Source organism: Natator depressus, chromosome 2, assembly GCF_965152275.1.
Source record: "Natator depressus isolate rNatDep1 chromosome 2, rNatDep2.hap1, whole genome shotgun sequence".
Lineage (NCBI taxonomy): Eukaryota > Metazoa > Chordata > Testudines > Cheloniidae > Natator > Natator depressus.
The window spans coordinates 255,962,481-255,981,838 of record NC_134235.1 but is presented as its reverse complement, the minus strand read 5'-3'; the positions used below and the strand labels follow the sequence as shown (position 1 = coordinate 255,981,838).

The following is a 19,358-nucleotide window of genomic DNA, read 5'->3' as shown; positions in this document are numbered from 1 at the left end:
ATAGTAATCACTTAAGATGTAATCTATTTATTGATTATTCTCTGAGTCTTGTACTCCTACCAAACCCAATCCTCTTCTTACTGTATTTTCTTTTTGGCAGAGTTGCCTGTGAAAATAAGCAAGCCTTTGGTCGACATCAAAGCTCCTGAGAAGGATAAGGTGACATTCGAGTGTGAGCTCTCCCGGCCTAATGCGGAGGTCAAGTGGTTTAAGGTACAAAACTTAGCAGACAATAACATCTCCATTTCTCTTTTAGGGCCTGATCTAACTTCTCCTGAAGTCAGTGGGCACCTTTCCATTAACTTCAAAAGGAGATGGATATGGGCTGTTATTATGCAACTCTGGTTATCCAATATTAATCAAAACTCCCCAGTTTTCTTTGTGTCCATTAGCTCGTACAGTCTACCTTACCTCTGTCTAGAATATTTATTTACCAGATCTTTAAGGGTGTTTTCATGGAGGTAGTCCCAAATTTCAACTTTTCTGGAATTTACAGTAAACTTCCAGATTTTTGTTGCTTTTATGTAAGGCTTGTTGATGACTATTGGTCCAGTCTCCTGACTCATTTAACTATGAGGCATGTTGTCAAATTGTTACAATACAAGATTGGGTTCCAGGACTCCTGGGTTCTATTTGCACTCCTGGGCATGTTAGATAGCCTCTCCTGGGCCTCAGTTCATCCCTTTGTAAAATGGGGACAATAGTGAAAAGTCTCAGAGTGGTGCTGTGAGGCTTAATTATTTACTGTTTGTGAAGAGCTTTGAGGCCCTTGGATGAGTACACTATGGTTCCAGTTCCTCACAGTTTTAAGTACGTGCTTAAGTCCATCCCTATTTGGTGATGCATTCACACACGTGCTTAACTTCACACACGTACGGTAAGTCCCATTGACGTAAGCGAGACATAAGCATGTGTATAAAGTTAGGCACGTATGAATGCTGCACTGAACCAAGGCTTATATAACGATAATAAGCAACTATCTTGTTTTGGTTTTTTCCTTCTAGAATGGATCTGAGCTCCGGCCAAGTAAAAAAATGGCAATTATTTCCCAGGAAATTAAGAGAAGCCTCATTATTCACAAGTGTGACTATGACGACCAAGGAACCTATGTATGCGATGCAGCTGACGACAAGAGTTCCGCTACCCTTATCGTCCACGGTATGTTTGATAGATAGAGGAAAGGTCCTCTGCTTTGGAGGTGTATTTGGAGATGTATTTCCTAGGTGATTTCTGTGTTTCTCATCTGCTAATAAGTTGCCTAGAGTTCAGAATTCCGCCTCGTTCGGTTTTCTCTTCTGTAGGTACTTTTGCAAGTAAGTGCCAACTTTTTCTTCCAGGGCTCATGGCAGTGTATCATTTTCCTTATTCTTTTAAACTTTGTTTATTGATTTTTATAATAACCAACAAATTATGACAAATGATTGGCAAGAGACGAGGTACAGTTCTGCTTGGTAGACAACCATGGTCAAATGGTTAGAACTGCCAAGTTTTAGTTCAGACTCTACCATTGAGTCAATGAGAGTTTGCCAGAGTCAGGAGTGGATAAAACTAAGCTGGGATCCCAGTATTTGTCCCACTTTAAGCTACAAATGCTAAAATGGGAAAATAAAATCTCATGCTTCATTAGCGACAAAGAGTCCTGTGGCACCTTATAGACTAACAGACGTACTGGAGCGTAAGCTTTCATGGTTGAATACCCACTTCGTCGGATGCATGTCACCCACAAAAGCTTATGTTCCAATACGTTTGTTAGTCTATAAGGTTCCACAGGACTCTTTGCCGCTTTTACAGATCCAGACTAACACGGCTACCCCTCTGATGCTTCATTAGTTTAGCTTACTGCCATAGATGTCAAGACCAGATTTTGTCCTCTGTGTACAGCAGTGCACCACTGATGTAGATTGATAGAATTTCTCATCTTCCTCTGAAGTTTCAGGTCTTAGCAGTGCTGAAGGAGGTTTTGGAACTGCGTGGAGTAGCGGTCTGGGCTATAATCAGTCATATTAAAATATAGCATAACCGCCCTTTTTTGTTTCCTGTTCTATGCTGCCATTTGGCAGCCACTCAGGTCAAGTTGCAGAAATGTTTTTAGAAAATGTCCCATTCCTGCCCTTCATTAAACTCACCCTTTCTTCTTGAGTTAGCACTTTGGATTTGTTGCTCTTTGGAGGCTGGTTCATTTACATATAAAGATAGAAATATAGTCACAGGCAATTCTGAGATTAATGCAGGCTGTATGAGGTGCTTCCCTTTGGGTAGTGAAAGGCTCCAATAAAATAGACCGGGCTTGATTCAGAGCTGGTGTAAATGGTTGCAACTCCACTCATGTCAATGGAATTGTGCAGGTGCTTACAGAAGAGACCTGAGTCTAATTTCACTAGACCGTAACACGGACGTGACGTCATGAAGTTACAGTAACACCTGTTGTTGTAAAGCCTGCACAGCTGACTTTCGAACTAGGCTTCAGGGCTGAATTTGGGCTGCAAAGTTCCAATGACTGTGACCTCTCTAAGTGGAAATTATGTTTTTTATTGTGGTTGTGTAACACAAACAGAGGCTGTGCCATTGGTCCTTGGTTGTGGCCAGGCACAAAGAGGACAGTGCAGAGACAGAGCCGGAGAGCTGCCAGTGCTCTGTCCCAATGCTGGGACTTGCTGTGTGTCAGTCCAGTCCCCTGGCATAACTTAGGTTGCTCTAACTTGTATTGGCTGCCATTGGCCCACAGGGGCTGTCCTGAGGGCTGTGGATTGCCGGGGTTCAGGGAAGCCTTGTCCATGCCCACTTTTACTGGACCAAACCCCTTGCAGTAGCTGCAGAAAGGGGGTGGTGAATGAGCTGTTACACTGGCTCTGCAATGCTGGAGGATTCCCCTCACCCCCATACTGAGTTGGATCATCCCATAGTCGGCTACGCCATGTTCAGGGCTGCTTTATGCTAGCAGTGCAAAACAGCTGCAGGCCAACCAGGAGCAGGGCCTGTGTATTTAGCAAGTGACTGGTTAAGGCACCCATTGTCGCATGGTATAAGTTTCCTCAGCTTGCTCAACTAATGCTTGACTTAACCCTGACCATCAAGGAGAACCATCTTAAAGCTTGACACTTAGTTGATTAAGTTTTCTTGGCAGATGAATCCTAGGCTCCTCCTGAGAGTATTAATCATGACAAATTACCTATGATAATGTGAACTTTCCAGCTGTTGTTTCTGAGAGGGGAATAGATTGAGGTGGCTGATAGAAACCCAGCTATTATGGTGTCTTTAAAATAAAACACTTTGAGGAATTCTCAGTGGCCAGGGCAGATTGGAAAAGGCTTCAGATGAATCATACTTAACTGGCCAAATTTGCTTTCGCACCAAATTTTATCCTATTATATGCACAATTTTGCCCTAGGAATGCACAGCTACTAGTATGAAGTCATTGGTAATTCCACAGACACATAAAAGAGTAAAATGTGTCTATTATGCTGTGGAAGGATTTGTACGGAGAAAGGTGGGCAAGTGTGGATTATGTGAAAAATAAACCAACTTCATAAAGCTATGGAGGAATCAAATATCAACATGTCTCTGTGATCCCATAGCCCGAGATATCAAGATCATAAAGCCCCTGGAAGATGTGGAAGTGAATGAAAAGGAGAGTGCATCTTTCACCTGTGAGATTTCACATGATGAAGTCCAAACCCAGTGGTTCAAAAATGACACCAAGCTGAGGGCTGGAGACAACATTAAGATGCGTCAAGAAGGTAGGGTGCAAAAGTAGGGTGGTGCACGCTGTATTGTTAATGAGTCTGTGGCAGAGAAAAGTGGGAAGAGGAGCAGAAGGTGTTGGGCCTTGAGCACAGAGAACTGACTCCTGGAATTTGCTTAAGAAGTTACAGCTTGTAGTACGTCCTGCTGCTCCAGTGCCATTGTCAACTGCAAGGAGGACTGGAATTGCAGTGTAGTGGCAACATGAAGGGGGATGTGAGTATGGATCACTTGCCTTCATGGCACTCCAAGGCAGGAGCAATGCACTTGGTTCCTTGAGGGAGTGAGCCGTTACCTTGCATTGATTGACTCTGGAAGCAGCTGTGTCCAGTTTTCTCCAGCAAGGGTGCTTCTCACTTATGCAAGAGGGGCTTTCGGTTTCTTGAGACAGAAAAAGGGAAAATGTGTGGGTGTGTGTGTGTGTGTGAGAGAGAGAGAGAGAGAGACTCCAGATGAGTTCAACCATCTCTACAATTAAATAATTCTAAGTACAGTTCAGTCCCTCGAAGGCACAAGGATTTGGGTTGGAGTTAGAGTGTGTGATAATGTACCTGTGTCTGCCTATTCATATTCCAGATGGAAATTCAGAACGGGGGAGCCATTACAGTCCTACAGGGAGTCAATTTTACTTTTCTAATCACTACAGGAACGTGCACTTACTGTGACTTGGGGGTCAGATTCACCACTATCAAAAGTGGCTATTGGTCTGTTAGAGCTAATGGAATCGTGCCTGCTTATACCAGCAGCATTTAGCCTCAGAAGATAAAACCATCTTCTCACAGCGGCTTGTGTATGGTTGTATTTTTATTCACAGGAAAAACCTATGCATTAGTTTACAAAAGTGTCCATGTGGAAGATGCTGCAGAGATCAAATTTGTAGCAGAAAAGGCAGAATCTCGAGCGCAACTTAGAGTTAAAGGTAAGTCTAACAGTAATGACAGCATTGTTAAAACAGTTTTTTGTAATAAATTAACCAGCTCCCATTGACTTCAGTGGGAACAGTGCAAAGCTGCTGCTTAGCACTTCTGAAAATCCCAGCCTCGCTACATTGAAATGAACAGGAAAAAACGTAACACCACTGTCTGGGTTTCCCTGTACCAAGAATTAGCCTCCTTGCTGGGTATTTACCTTTGCTAAATAACATACAAGTCTTCCTGTCGATACGGACAGTTTTTTTTATTCCTTTTTTAGACAAAAAGGGCCATGTTTAGATTTTGGAGGGAAATGTTTTCTTTCGAGAAGGCATCCCCATTTCTGCCTTGTGAGCACTGTCCCTTGCTACTTTACACTTAAGTTGTGTGACAATGTGTCAGACTGGGCAGCTGCAAGAGGGTGGTCCTACTGGGTTCCGGGAAGTGGGCGGGCGCAAGGGGACGAGCCACTGGGCCCAGGACTCAGATAAATACGGGGGACAACAACACCCAAAACAAGGACAGGCGTGAAGGTCAAAGGGTCAAAAGTAGGCAACCTGAAAGGGACACTGAGCAGAGAACCCTGGACACCACCCACTGCTCCTTGAATGTGTCAAGGGAGCCAGCGGACGCCGCCCAGAGGAACTCTGCCCAGCTATGTGAATGGAGAGAGGAATGGAAATAGGCCCCAACAGTTGCATAGCGCCCCCTCGGCCAACATCCTCTCCCTAGTGTTATAGTGGGCCACTTTGGCCATTGCTAGGAGGTTGATGAGGAGGTCTTGCGACTTTGAGGGGCCATGGGATGTGCGTAGATAAGAAGGTGAGGGGAGAAGTGCAGCCAGAACCGTAAAAATAGGCTTCAGGAGGAGCCAGAAGAGGAGCTACAACCTGGCACACTCAAGATAAGCATGTGCCAGGACCTCCCTCATGCTGCAAAAGGAACAGGCATCAAGGATGGGGTGAACCGTGCCGGATACACGCCCATGCTCATGACGCCATGAAGGAGCCGCCAACTAATATCCCCGGTGGGCCATGGGACCAAGGTGGAATACAGACTGGTCCATCGGGGATCCTCACCCTCAACGGGTGGCAATAGTTCCCGCTACTTAATATTGGGGCGGGACACGAGGGTGAGGAAATGGAGAGTATGGGGCACGAGCATGTACAGATTTGCGCTTGGTGCAGTTCGGAAGTAAACCGGCTGCAGGTCGTGCAGCCGGCTCGAAGTATGCGGGGGGGGGCAACCAGGGGAGCTCACGGGGCAGGGGCCCGATGAAAAGATCCGGAGGGCCAGGGGTGAGGGATGGGCAGGGAACATCCCCCTAAAAGACCTGCTTGAGGTAAACCCAAGAGACGGACAACAAGGCTGCCCTCACCTCCTGAAGTATGCACAGGGGAGTTCAAAGGGTGGAGAGCCCCAGGCAGTGAGCAAGCACCAGGGGATCCATCCTCTCTCTCCAGTCGTAGTCCAGGAAGTCTCTGATTCTGGTAACTCCTGCCAGGACCAACCTCTGGTGCATTGAGGGGGATGCAAGAGGGTGATGGAAGGCAGGTAGGTTAGCCTTAGAATGCCAAAGGCCCTTTTTCCTATAAGCTGAGAAGGGGTTATCTCAGGTCAACTAGGAACACCCGAGTCTGATTAAGGGCTGCCTGAGGCCTTTAAAACCCCCTCCTCTGGTGAGAGGAGGTGGAGGAGAGACAAGTTGCTGCAGAGCTAGTGACAGCAGGGAGACAGGCTTCTCCAGGGTGAGAGGCTGCTCTCCTCCCAGCAGGGGAAACAACCAAAGCTGAGTGCCAGTTTAGGGGAAGGACCGACTCCCCAGGGCCAATAACAGGACAACACCCTCCCAGCGAGAGGGCAAGGAAAGGTATCCCCCTTTTGTTTTGTGTTTGTAAGTTGATTGTTTTTTTCTTGTTTGGTGGAGGAGCACTCCTTGGGCCTACCCAGAGGCCTACCTTGAAAATACTGACAAGTAAACACAGAGGGGGAACACAAACACTATACAGTGTGGGGCTGATTTACTCCAGGCCCTAACACCACCAGAGGGTGAAGTGCTAAGTCCGGCAAGATAGAGGAGGCCCCTTGCCACAGTTGTACAGTGAATTTTTTGTGTCTAATTTAAAAGGCAAGTTCTGAGGGAGAAGGGAGGTTGGTCTCATAGTTAATGCACTGCACTGGGACTCAGGAAATCTGGATTCAGTTCCCACCTCTGCCACAGACTCCCTGCACAACCTTGGGCAAGGTATTTAGCCTCTGTGTACTTCAGTTCCCTATCCGTATACTGCGGATAATAATGCTTCCTTCCTCCAACTCTTTTTCTTATGGTATGTGCAGTGGGGTCCCAATCATTTCCCGATAATGAAGGAAATGTTACTAATGAGCTTCATCTGGCACCATCCACTACAACCACACAGTTTGTTTTTTATTCCTCCTCCTTAGAACTGCCTGTAAAATTTGTGAAGCCTCTGCGGGATAAGATTGCTATTGAGAAGCACCGGGGTGTCCTGGAATGCCAGGTGTCTCGCCCTACTGCCAAAGTTAAATGGTATAAGAAGAACGTTGAGATTCTTCCCAGCCAGAAATATGAGCTGGTGAGTGACAGTGTCTATAGGAAACTCATCATCAACGACGCCGAGTTTCAGGATGAGGACGTTTACACATGTGATGCTACTGATGACACAAGCAGTGCTCATTTCTATGTTGAAGGTACTGGACTATTTTCTTTCAACTTGTTGGGGGGAGAGTGGATAGTTCCAGAAAGTATTTGAAATTTAATCTACAAATGTAACTTAATTAGCATTTGATCATTTTTTTATTTCTGCAGCCCCTAGGCTATGGGGGGCAGGCGCATCCAGGAATATGAACTTGTGATCTGTCCTCCCAAGGGAAGTGGTAGAATCCCCATTCTGGAGACCTTTCCATTTAGAGTGGAGAAAGAATTATTCCCTACAATAGGCTACTTTTGCAGTGGGATTTCAACTGGATGCCCGATGTGTTTCCCATCACTGGGAAGGTTTAATTCTATGAACCTTCTATTTCGGTTTATATTTCTTCGTTTCTGATAACAGAACAGAAAGGATGGTCTCGTGGTTAAGGAATACGACTGCAAGTCAGGAGACCTGGATTCTGGCCTTTGTCCCAGGCTCGCTGTCTGACCATTCACCAGTTGCGTGTTTTGCCATATGTAAAAAGGAACCAATAATATTTACCTACCTGACAGGAGTTCTGTGGGGCTTAATTCACTAATGTTTGTTAACTTTGTTGACCTCTCTGGGCATGAAGTATTATAATTAATATGAAAAAATCTATTCCTAAATGCATGGTCTAACACAGCGTTTCTCAAACTGGGGTCTGCGAGGATACTCCAGGGGGTCCGCAGGCCCCACTGATCAACTCTTCCCCTTCCCTCCCTCAACTCTTCCCCCTCCCTCCCATCGCCTCCTGCGTGCCAGGGAACAGCTGTTCAGTGGTGTGCAGGAGGCACTAGGAGGGAGTGGGAGGAGCAGGGATGGGGTGCATTTGGGGGAGGGGGTGGAATCATGTGCGGGGCCTCTGGCCCCACTGATAAATTCTCCCCCGCCCCCAGTGCCTCCTGCACACCACGGAACAGCTGTTCCCCAGTGTACAGGAGATGCTGGGAGGGAGTGGGGACAGGGCGTGCTTGGGGAAGGGAGGATCCTAAGGGTTGCTAAAGTTTTGAGAATCGCTGGTCTAATATATTCCTCTTCTTGCTTTCCATCCTCATCCCAGAGCAATCCATTAATATTGTAAAGCAGTTAAGTGATGTGGATGTGACAGAGCCCACAGAAGCCAAGTTTGAATGTGAGATCTCCATTCCATCGGTGAAGCCCCCCAAATGGTCTCTGGGTGGAGAGGTCTTGCAGACTGGTAGAAATGTTTCTATAGAGCAAGAAGGCACCATCCATCGGCTGATTCTGTGGAAGACCAATTCTGACATGACAGGCACCATTCAGTTTGCAATTGGCAAATCAAAATCCACAGCAAACCTGCTTGTAAGAGGTAATTTGATGTGCCCTGGATGTGAGAATTAATTAGAGCATGGCCCAGACTCCTTCAGAACCTTCTCCCACTCACCCAAAAATAATTTCAGCATAATTTGCAACTGTTTTCTGTATAGTCTCCATCGTTTGGAGTCTTTAAACTGAGATGTCTTTCTAAAAGATATGTCTTTCTAAAAGACAAGTTATTAGGTTTAATGCAGGAATCAGTGAGTGAAATTATATTGTCTGTGTTACCCAGGAGGTCAGATTAGATGATCGTAAGGGAACCTCTGGCCTTAAAATCTATGAATGTAAAACCAGGACAGTCACAGTAAGATCCCATAAGAACATAAAAGCTGACATACTGATTCATACCATGGACCAGCTTGCCCAGTATCCTGTCTCCTACAGTGGCCCATACCAGAACTTCGGGAGAACTGTACAGAACAGGGCCACTATGGAGTGAGCCACCCCTGTCTTCTACTCTCAGCTTCTGGTAGTCTATACCCTCTATACTTCCCGCTTTGGGTCAGGGTCAGAAATAAAGAAATACTAAGAGAGGCTGCTCCCAATGTGGTTTTACTCACCCAAGCACAGAAAAAGGCTGAGACCTTCCAGTAAAGCCTCTTGCAGGTTTCCAGGCCCATTTCTAGAAAGGAAAAGTTTCAGTAGGAAGGCCAAAAGAGGCATGGTATAGGATTTTATCCAAACCCCATTAAAGTCAATGGAAGGCCTTTCGTTTACTTTAGTGGGCTTTGGATCAGGGCCCATCATACTTTTAATACAGGACTGGGTGTCAGCAACCTTTGAGTTTTAATTCTGACTGACCTTCTCTGAGGTCATGGGCAAGACCCCCCCCCCCACCTCAGCTTCCCTAGCTGCTGCTTCTGCTTCAGTAATTCACGTGGATGCTGTTCAGATTAAGTTGATGATGATGATTGCAAAATGCTTTGAAAATGAAATGTCTTGTGTGCCATAAGTGCTGAGTATAATTTGGATAAGCTTGGTGAGACCAGCAACATTTTTGTAGATTCTAGCTGAGAAAAAGCTCCCAGTCTTTTGAACTTAATTTTTCTATATGCTAAATACCCTGGGCTAAATCCTGAAGTCCCCCACTCAGCCCTTATTTAGACAAAATCCTCAGTAAGAATTTTGCTGAGTAATAAATAACGCATCAAAACTTTCGAAATTTGGCCCTCCATTTGGTGGTAAATATTCAACAATCCCTTGGGGAATCATATCAGCAGAAATTCCTGGTGTAAATTATGCTACCCGTGGCCCCTTGGCAAGTCAAACCTCTAACAGAAATTCAGAGTGGTCCTTGTATTAACTGCAGTTGGTTACAGATAAAATTGCACCTCTGTTTTCAGATTGTTCTTACCTGTTCCTCCTTCACAACCCTCTTTTACAGATATTAACGTGCAGATTACCAGAAAGCTGGAGGATAAGACTGCCTTAGAACGCCATTCAGTTGTCCTGTCCTGTGATTTTAGGCCTTCTCCAAAGGTTGTAGAGTGGTTCAAGGGACACACCCTCATTGAGCCCTCTGAAAAATACAAACCCAAGTGGGAGAAGCACACAGCAGAACTCAAAATTCTGAAACTGACACCTGAAGATTCCGGCACATACAAGTGCCGAGCAGGAAATGCAGAAACCAAAGCCACGCTGACAGTGGAAGGTATGTGGTTTGCAGCAGGGATGGCTTTCTCATTTGCCCAGCACATATCTGTATGGTTTGATATGCACCTTTGGCTCTGAAGATTCTCTGCTTGGTTTCTTTTGTTGACTACAGAGAAATTCGCATATTTCTCCTCTGCAATTTTAATATGTAAATAATCATTAGTGAAAAGTGCTATTTTTCAAAATCATTATAGTGCATTTTAATGGTGCTGTGTTGATAGTCCAGCAGACAGAAGTATAGTTCTTATCCATAGAACAGGAAAATCATGTACAGGAGCAGTGCCTGTGCAATGCTCTGGCATTATACATGTGATCATGTCTTTCTAGTGGCTAGTCTGAGGGACTAGAGTATCTGGTACTTTCAGCTAAATAAGTCTCTTAATTCAAGTCCTAGAAGCTCTGTTTTGGGCGCTGATGGTCCTGGGCTTTATCCCAGTGACCAGTGCAGTGTCTGTTTATACGTGCCAGAGGTTCATTATTCAAAAAGTACAGGCTCTGGAGACAGAGGTAGGTAGACGAGACTTTCCGGGACACAGTAGTGCAGTCCCACACTCAGTCTGACAGCTTCAGTGGTGTGGAGGAGGAGGAAAGTCTCAGGAAAGGAGAACATCAAGCTGGAGTGGAGGGAAATTATTCCATAGTTGGAATGCTCCTTCCAGATGATGTCGTGGTATCCTCTCGCACTTGAGGATACCCCTGGCGGGGCAGCTATTAGGAAGAGAGTGGTAATAGTAATGGGGGATTTGGTTATTAGATAGTTGGGTTTGTGGTGACTGGAGACCTGCATGATGAATTGCCACTGGACAATGGAGTTGCTAAAGGACCACTCCAGGAAGACAAGCCCATTGCAGAGAAGCTAAATGAATTTCTTTGCGTGAGTCTTCATTGCAGAGGATGAGGGGGAGTTTCCCATACCTGAGCCATTCTTTTTAGGTGACAGATCTGAGGAACTGTCCCAGATTTGAGGTGTCAGTAGAGGAGGTTTTGGAACAAATTGATAATCTAAATAGTAATAAGTCACCAGGACCAGATGGTATTTACCCAAGAGTTCTGAAGGAACTCAAATATGAAATTGCAGAACTACTAACTGTGGTATGTAACGTATAGCTTAAATCAGCCTCGGTACCAGGTGACTGCAGCATAGCTAATGTAACACTGATTTTTTTAAAAGGCTGTAGAGGTGGTCCTGGCAATTTACAGGCTGGTAAGCCCAACTTCAGTACCAGGCAAATTAGTTGGAACTATAGTCAAGAACAGAAATATCAGATACATACATGAACACAATATGTTGGAAAAGAATCAACCTGGCTTTTGTAAAGGGAAATCGTGCCTCACTAATCTGTTAGAATTCTTTGAGGGGGTTAACAAACATGTGGACAAGGGTGATCCAGTAGATAAACTGTACTAGGATTTTCAGAAAGCCTTTGACAAGGTCCCTCACCAAATGCTCTTAAGCAAAGTAAGGAGCCATGGGAAAAGAGAGTAGGTCATCTCATGGATTATTAACTGGTTAAAAGATAGGAAATAAAGGGTAGGAATAAATGGTCAGTTTTCACAGTGGAAAGAGGTAAATAGTGGGGTCTCCCAAGGATCTCTAGGGGACCAGTGCTGTGCAACATATTCACAAATGATGTGGGAAAAAGGGTAAACGGTGAGGTGGCAAAGTTTGCAGATGATACAAAATTACTCAGGATAGTTAAGTCTGAAGCTCACTGGGAAGAGTTATAAAGGGGTTTCTCAAATCTGGGTGTCTGGGCAACAAAATAGCAGATGGAATTCAGTGTTGATAAAGTACATTGCAAAAGTTGCAAAGTAAAGTACATTGGAAAACATAATCCCAACTATACATACAAAATGATGGGGTCTAAACTAGCTGTTACCACTCAAGAGAGAGATCTTGGAGTCATCATGGATAGTTCTCAGAAACATCTGCTCAATATTTAACAGCAGTCAAAAAAGCTAACAAAATGTGAGGAATGATCAGTAAATGAATAGAAAATAAGACAGAAAATATCATAATGCCACTATATAAATCCTTGTTATGCCCACATCTTGAATATTGCATGCAGTTCTGGTTACCCCATCTCAAAAATGATATTTTAGAATTGGAAAAAGTACAGAGAAGGGCAACAAAAATGATTAGGGGTATGGAACAGCTTTCATATGAGGATTCAAAAAACCGGGGCTGTTCAGAGAGGGGATATGATAGAGGTCTATAAAATTATGGATGATATGGAGACAGTGAGTTTACTTTTTCACATAACAGACGAACCAGGGGCAACTCAATGGAATGAATAGGCAGCCATCGGTTTAAAAGAAACATAAGTCCTTTTTCCCACAATGCACGGTCAATCTGTGTAGCTCATTGCCAGGGGATGTTGTGAAGGCCAAAAGTATAACAGGGTTCAAAAAAATTAAAGAAGCCCATGGAGGGCAGGTCCATCAATGGCTATTAGCCAGGTTGGTCAGCGACACAATTCTAGACTCTGGGTGTCCCTAAGCCTCTGACTGCCAGAAACGGAACAATGGATGGATCACATGATAATGGCCTGGTTGTGTTCATTCCCTGTAAAGGATCTGGCATTGGCTATTGTTGGAAGACAGTATACTGAGCTGGATGGACCATGGCTCTGACCCAGTTATGCCATTCTTATGTTCTTGTGTTTTCACCACGCTTCCCCTGCGATAGGCTTCATCCCTGACCTAGAGGTGCAACCTAGGGTAACTCATTATCTCTGTCCAGTTAGCACTTTGTCTATGAAACTGCAGTCTTGAGTGATTGTTGTGATTTTTTTGTGGGGGGAAGAACATGGCACCTTTCCACTAACAATGGAAATTAGGCCTGTGATTAATTTAATTTAATAGTCATATAGCCATCACTTGATAACATCTAGATGCTACTGACCAGAATCAGATTCGTACTAGTGGCTTACAGTTTAAAGGTTCCATATTGCTAATCAATCCCCTTAATCAGCCAGTCCTGTGAAGAATAACATTTCAACAATCTGTTGGCTTTCAGGAAGGTGATCTTCTAGTTAAGCCACTGATCTGGAACTCAAAAGAAAGGGGTTCAAGTCCCATCTCTGTCACAGACTTGCTGTGTGACCTTAGGCATGTCACTTGATCTTTGTATACCTCAGTTCCCCATCCGTAAAATAGGGATAATTAAATTTTCTTTCTTGCACCCTTTATCTGCCTTATCTGTTTGGAGTGAAGCAAAGGCTGATTTTTAGAGTGTGTGTGTGTGTGTCACAGTGAGAGCTAGATCTCAGTTGGCACATTTAGATGTAATAATATTACTTTATAATATGTGGCTATACCACGTGGGGGAGGGGAGAGGTCCTATCATTTGAGAAGGAATTAATTATTTTTTAATAAAAAGAGATTTTTGTATATTGCAAGGAGAATAGATGGTGCTGTACAATATGAGAAGGGGCTTTTGCATTGGATGCCTTATTATTGGGCTCAATACATGAGTGACGAGGGGCAATGTAACAGCCTGTGATATACAGGAGGTCAGAATTGATGATCTGTTGGTCCCTGCTGGCCTTAAACGCTATCAGATCTGTGATTCTGTTAATGATTTTACTAATCAATTATCGTCATTGTTGTGATGACTTACTTGTTTGTTTATTTATGCAACTTTGGTTTCTTGCAGCCCGGCAGGTGGCGATAACCAAACACTTGCAGGATGTGGAGACTGAGGAGGAGAGCTGCGCTGTCTTCTCCTGTGAGCTGTCCCATGACGACGAGGAAGTGGAATGGTTACTGAATGACACTGTCCTCTACACCAACAGCTGTAATGAGATCAAGAAGATCGGCAAGTACCACACTCTGACACTGAAGCAAGTCACGCCGGATGATGCAGGAACGGTGACTGTCAAGACAGAGAAGGTGTCAGAAAGCGCTCAGCTGAAGGTGAAAGGTGGGTAATGGCCCCAATCCTATGGAATTATTTAAGAATGTAAATAAGAAATGGAAAAGAGTTATTCAGTTGCCCCATCCTTTCCCTGCCAGTGCAGTGTAGCTCCCTATAGGCCCTATGATTCTCTACCAGAATTTGAGTAGTTAATAAACATGGATTCTACCTCTTCCCTTAGGTGTGAATACTGTAGTCCAACTGAAATGATTAGGAAATTCGACCCCGATATCCTGCCAAATATTTCCCTTGTTCAGCATTATCCTATTACTTCTCACTGCTGCGACCTGGGTCAGTCTGAAAAATTATTTCCTCTGCTGAATGTTACCACCCTTCAAAAATCTATAGATGATTATCTTGTATTGGCCTTTGATTATGTGTAGCTAAACTCCAGTGTGTATCTAATGGGGCACAGCAGACCACGCCTTCCTTTCAAGAAACCTATTCTGGAATTAGACTGTTTCACAAGCAAGGAAATATTTTGTCATGGTTATGGATGTACCTTTGGCGAGAAGACAACAGAGGGAGAAGCTGGAACTGAAGGTTCTTTGAGATTTAGTCCCCAATTCCCTTCAGAGAATCTGAGAGATATTCCTCCCCCCCCGTCATGTCCTCTTCAGAGCGTCTGAGGGATTTACTTCCCATGTCCCCTCAGAGACGCTGAAGGGTTTACTCCCCCGTCCCCTCACAGTCAGACGTTGTTCTGTTTTTCTATACACAAAGAGCAAAGATGCACTTTTAGTAAAAATGTGTTTTAAATTAGATAAAGGAAAATAACAAGATGTTGGAGGGGGAAGTAGAATCTCCATGAGAGAGAGCACAGTATGTTTCTCTCCTGCTGCTAACATGCTGCATTAAGTGTTGAGTGATATGCAGTCTCTCCAGCTGGGGGTGTGTGTGTGGAAAAATGAAGTCACATCCTTTTCTCCGGGGCTCATTTTCTTTCTAAACCACAAACTCAAAACCAGAACCAATCAACTCACACTCTTGGGTATTAACAACCTGAACTCTTTCCAGCTCCCTTCCCTTGTGTTGGTTCTCCCTGGCTACAATGGTGAGACCAACACTAGGGCTTCCCTGACCCTAGGTCTCTCCTGTTGGCTACCCCTGCTTTATAGCTGGTTTCCTGCATGGACACGACATGCTTGCTCCCAGTCATGTGTCCTGTGGCTACAACTTCCAGTTTTAAAGGGCCCAAGGGCCATAATAGGTCCATGGGGGTGTGCACCTGTACCCCAAGGCCCAGTTACAGGCACTGTACTACAGAGAGAAATATGATTCCTAACAGCCACAGTACACCTCAAGGAGCACCACGATTCCGTGGGACCTCAGCACTGCAAATAACTGTCCATGGCATGGAGATGGAGATCAGCTGCTCCCACTCATCTCTACACCCCTCCTCCCACAACCAAGGGGTTATTGAAAACTGTGGTCCCCCTCTCTCCAAAATAAATTCCAGGGACATGAGGTGTGAGAGTGCCTTCGATTCCATATGTATATGGTCATGGCTGCACAGAGCATGACAAGGGTTTGATTAAGCCCTCTTCAATCAACTGGAATGTACTGCAAGTTGTTTTGTCTGAATGTCCTGGTTTTTTTTTTCTCCCTCTCCACCCCTCCCCCCACATTAATTTCCTTCAGAGAAGCCCATCGTCTTCATGAAGTCCTTGGATGATGTTGTTGGGGAGGAGCGTGGTGTGATCACACTGGAGTGTGAGGTCTCCAAACCAAAGGTCAACCCCATCTGGAAGAAGGACAATGTGGAGCTCACCCCTGGCGACAAGTATGAACAGATGCAAGCTGGGAAGACACTGTGTCTCATTGTTCACGATCTGGACAAGAATGATGCTGGTTTATACACATGTGATATTGGCACTGACCTTGCCAAGTCACGAGTCAGCATTCAGGGTAGGTGCAGCTGAAAATGACTGTGTTCTTTTAAATGGTGCTATGAATGAGTGCTGCCTGCCTCTTCTCTTTGAGTCACATATTCTCCTTCATGAGGCACAGTAGTCTCCATTTTAAAATCAAGATTTCACTAGTTACCAAATGATACATAGATGTCTCTGCAATCACAGTTATTCTCTATTCTAAGCATAGGGAAAAACTATGACATCTCAAATAGCATTGAATGGTACCTGTTGGCAGCTCAAAACATTTTAGTGGCAGACATTGTAGACCTGCACATTTTTCAGGAACTTTATTTGCTCATTTTCTTCCTAGGTCAGGCATATTTTATGGCTAACTTTCATAAGGTGGCCAATTATTTCCCCTCGTATTTATCATTCGTTTAGTTTATGAGGCATTTAGTATAGCAGAGGTGCAAATTGCTGCACACCTCTCTGCTGGGTTCAGCTGTTTACTGGACTGAGCTATGGAGCAAATCCTTCCGAACCTTCTGTTATTAATAAAAATGATGAGCCAAAATGACAAATAAACTCCTTAATAAAAATATTGATCGTACATATGCATGCAAAGAGAAGAAATATGGGTTTCTTTAAAGAAAATAACATGGAGTTTAACATGTTTCAGATGTTAGCTTAGAGTCTATTCTGGGGAAACAAAAACAGAATTATATCCTCCATCTGAAAAAAATACCCACAGGCCCCTGTTCCTCAGTCCTTGTTACTATCTGTAGGAAGAAAGTGTCCCAAGTCTTTCAAATGCCTATGTGTTCTGAGCGGACTTGGGCAGGTCACAACATGGCAAACAATCACTAACATCCCATTTCTCAGAGCCAATGTGAGCGGAGACCTTCACCGCACGCACAAGTGTAGAGGCTTCCTGACTGACATTCTTCTCTCCAGCTTTCATGAAATCTTGACTCCATTTCACAGAGGATGCTTGTTTTTCCTGAGCATGCTCATTCTAGTGCAAGTTGTCCAGGTTCTGTCAAGTCTCTTTCCCATCCCTACAACTCAGTGGAGAAGGAGGGGTTACACTGGGCATTAAGGGATAACTTAGTAGTAGTTCTTCCACAATATTGAATATGCAAATGAAGAATGTGGTGCTTTTCCATCTCTCATTCTCCTAACCCTTCAGATAGCAAGTGTTCAGTGTTGTTCTTCATGTGAATTCTAAGCCTTTCCATATATGTCGGTTGCCCTCTTAGCCCTCTGACTGCTATACAATACCACTTTTCTCCAATCCTAAATAATTGTAGCACCTGCCTTCTTGCCTTCCAGAGTTGAACATTGGTATCACTAAACGCCTGAAGAGCACTGAAGTTCAAGAAGGGGAGAATTGTACTTTTGAGTGTATTTTGTCCCATGAAAGCATTGGCGATTTCCACTGGATGCTGAAGGGGAATGAAGTGCACAGTGGTGGACGATTTAAGACCTTTAACAAAGGGAGGAAATACACCCTCAACATCAGAAATGTGGTTGCTGCTGATGCTGGGGAAGTAGTCTTCACTGCTCGCAACTTAAACTCCAAGGCCTCCCTGGTTGTGAAAGGTAATGAGTGCAGAGATATTTCAGAGTTGGAGCAGTGTCAAAAAATTGGTTAAGGCAAAATCCTTATCTCATTGAAGTAAATGGCAACTCTTCCATTGAATTCAATTGGATGAGGAACTGATCTTAAAAACAACTTGAAATATTGAAAAGGAGTACTTGTGGCACCTTAGAGACTAACCAATTTATTTGAGCATGAGCTTTCGTGAGCTACATGCTCAAATAAATTGGTTAGTCTCTAAGGTGCCACAAGTACTCCTTTTCTTTTTGCGAATACAGACTAACACGGCTGTAAGTCTGAAACTTGAAATATTGAAACATTTATATTGCTTTAAAGCTTTTAAAATAAATATTTATGGGGGGAAGGGACTATTTAAAGTGGCCTCATCTCTGCTTGCAGTTTTCTGAGTACTATTAATTACAGGTCCGAAATTATGGGTGCAAATTATTGCAGGTGCAAATGCAGTTAGATGACTAGCCACTCAATTTGCACCCACAGTAACAGCATCCATAATTAACTATGGATGCAAAATGGTAGCCATCAAAGTGAATGCCTTTGTTACAAATAAGTCCCATTCTGTCATTCTTGTAAGTAATTAATTGTCAGTTCCCAATTGCTGCTCATTGACATCCAATAAACAAAATTAATGTCCACTAAACATGAGCACTTGCTTTTTCCCCAGATAGTTCTAGCTGAAAGTAAATCGGTAATGTAATGTGAATTTATTCTGTTATGTGAATCTATATTAAATGATTTTTTAGATACAAGGAAGCCTAATGCTCCAAAAAATGATAAAGTTCCAGAACATGGATTTTTAACAGATATTGTTGCTTCCCTTAGAAAAACCAGCAGAGATTATAAAGCAGCTGGAGAATAAGACAGCAGCAGCAGGACAAGACATCAGCCTGAGCTGTGAAATGTCCAAACCTGACACAAATGTGAAGTGGTACAAGGATGGCAAAGCGATTCGGAAAAGCCAAAAATATGACTTGCGCCAAGAGGGAACATGGGCCATACTCGTCATCCATGATACCATGACCAAGGATACTGGGGAATACACGTGTGAGATGGAGACATCTAAAACTAAAGCATCGGTCACAGTAGAAGGTCAGTGGACAAACACCCGGGAGCCTGAAAGTATGTAGAGTAGGGCAAAAAACTGCAAAATTATTCCACTGGCCTTATTCAACAGACCAATTTTTTTGTTTTTCCAAACTTCGTACAGATCTATCTTTCTTTCTTTTTTTTTAGATTAGTAATTTCTGAAAAAAACTTCGCAATTTTGCAGAACCTTACTGTGTGACTTAACTGACTGATCTGCATGGGTGATGGCGAGGGAAAGCCCCCAAACACACACTGCAAATTATATAAATGAAAAACTATTTGAACTTTATTAATGTTAATTGTACCCTAAACGCCAGAGTAATAAGACCACAATCTATGCCAAAGAGGAGTCCAGTGGTTAGAGCAGGGGACTGGGATTTAGAAGCAACTGTCTCTATCCTCATCTCTGCTGCTGACTCTCTGGGTAACCTCTTTGTGATTCAATTTCCCTATCTTTACAATGGAAATAACAACACTTGCCCACCATTATTGTTACTATTATTATTTAACATTTTTATTACAGTAGCACATTGTCAGGGTTTCCCC

At 43.8% G+C, this 19,358-nt stretch overlaps 1 protein-coding gene across 1 annotated transcript in view; it reads left to right on the top strand.

The window, feature by feature from the left end:
• The window catches only part of OBSCN (obscurin, cytoskeletal calmodulin and titin-interacting RhoGEF), a 289,193-nt gene that overhangs the window by 97,985 nt on the left and 171,850 nt on the right, over nucleotides 1-19,358 (top strand). Inside the window, exons 29-39 of the mRNA XM_074946416.1 lie at nucleotides 101-213; nucleotides 1,005-1,158; nucleotides 3,576-3,737; nucleotides 4,556-4,660; nucleotides 7,095-7,361; nucleotides 8,406-8,675; nucleotides 10,068-10,334; nucleotides 13,995-14,261; nucleotides 15,897-16,163; nucleotides 17,441-17,710; nucleotides 18,549-18,815. Of these exons, the coding sequence (XP_074802517.1) occupies nucleotides 101-213; nucleotides 1,005-1,158; nucleotides 3,576-3,737; nucleotides 4,556-4,660; nucleotides 7,095-7,361; nucleotides 8,406-8,675; nucleotides 10,068-10,334; nucleotides 13,995-14,261; nucleotides 15,897-16,163; nucleotides 17,441-17,710; nucleotides 18,549-18,815 (2,409 nt within the window). The remainder of the gene's footprint in view (nucleotides 1-100; nucleotides 214-1,004; nucleotides 1,159-3,575; nucleotides 3,738-4,555; nucleotides 4,661-7,094; nucleotides 7,362-8,405; nucleotides 8,676-10,067; nucleotides 10,335-13,994; nucleotides 14,262-15,896; nucleotides 16,164-17,440; nucleotides 17,711-18,548; nucleotides 18,816-19,358) is intronic.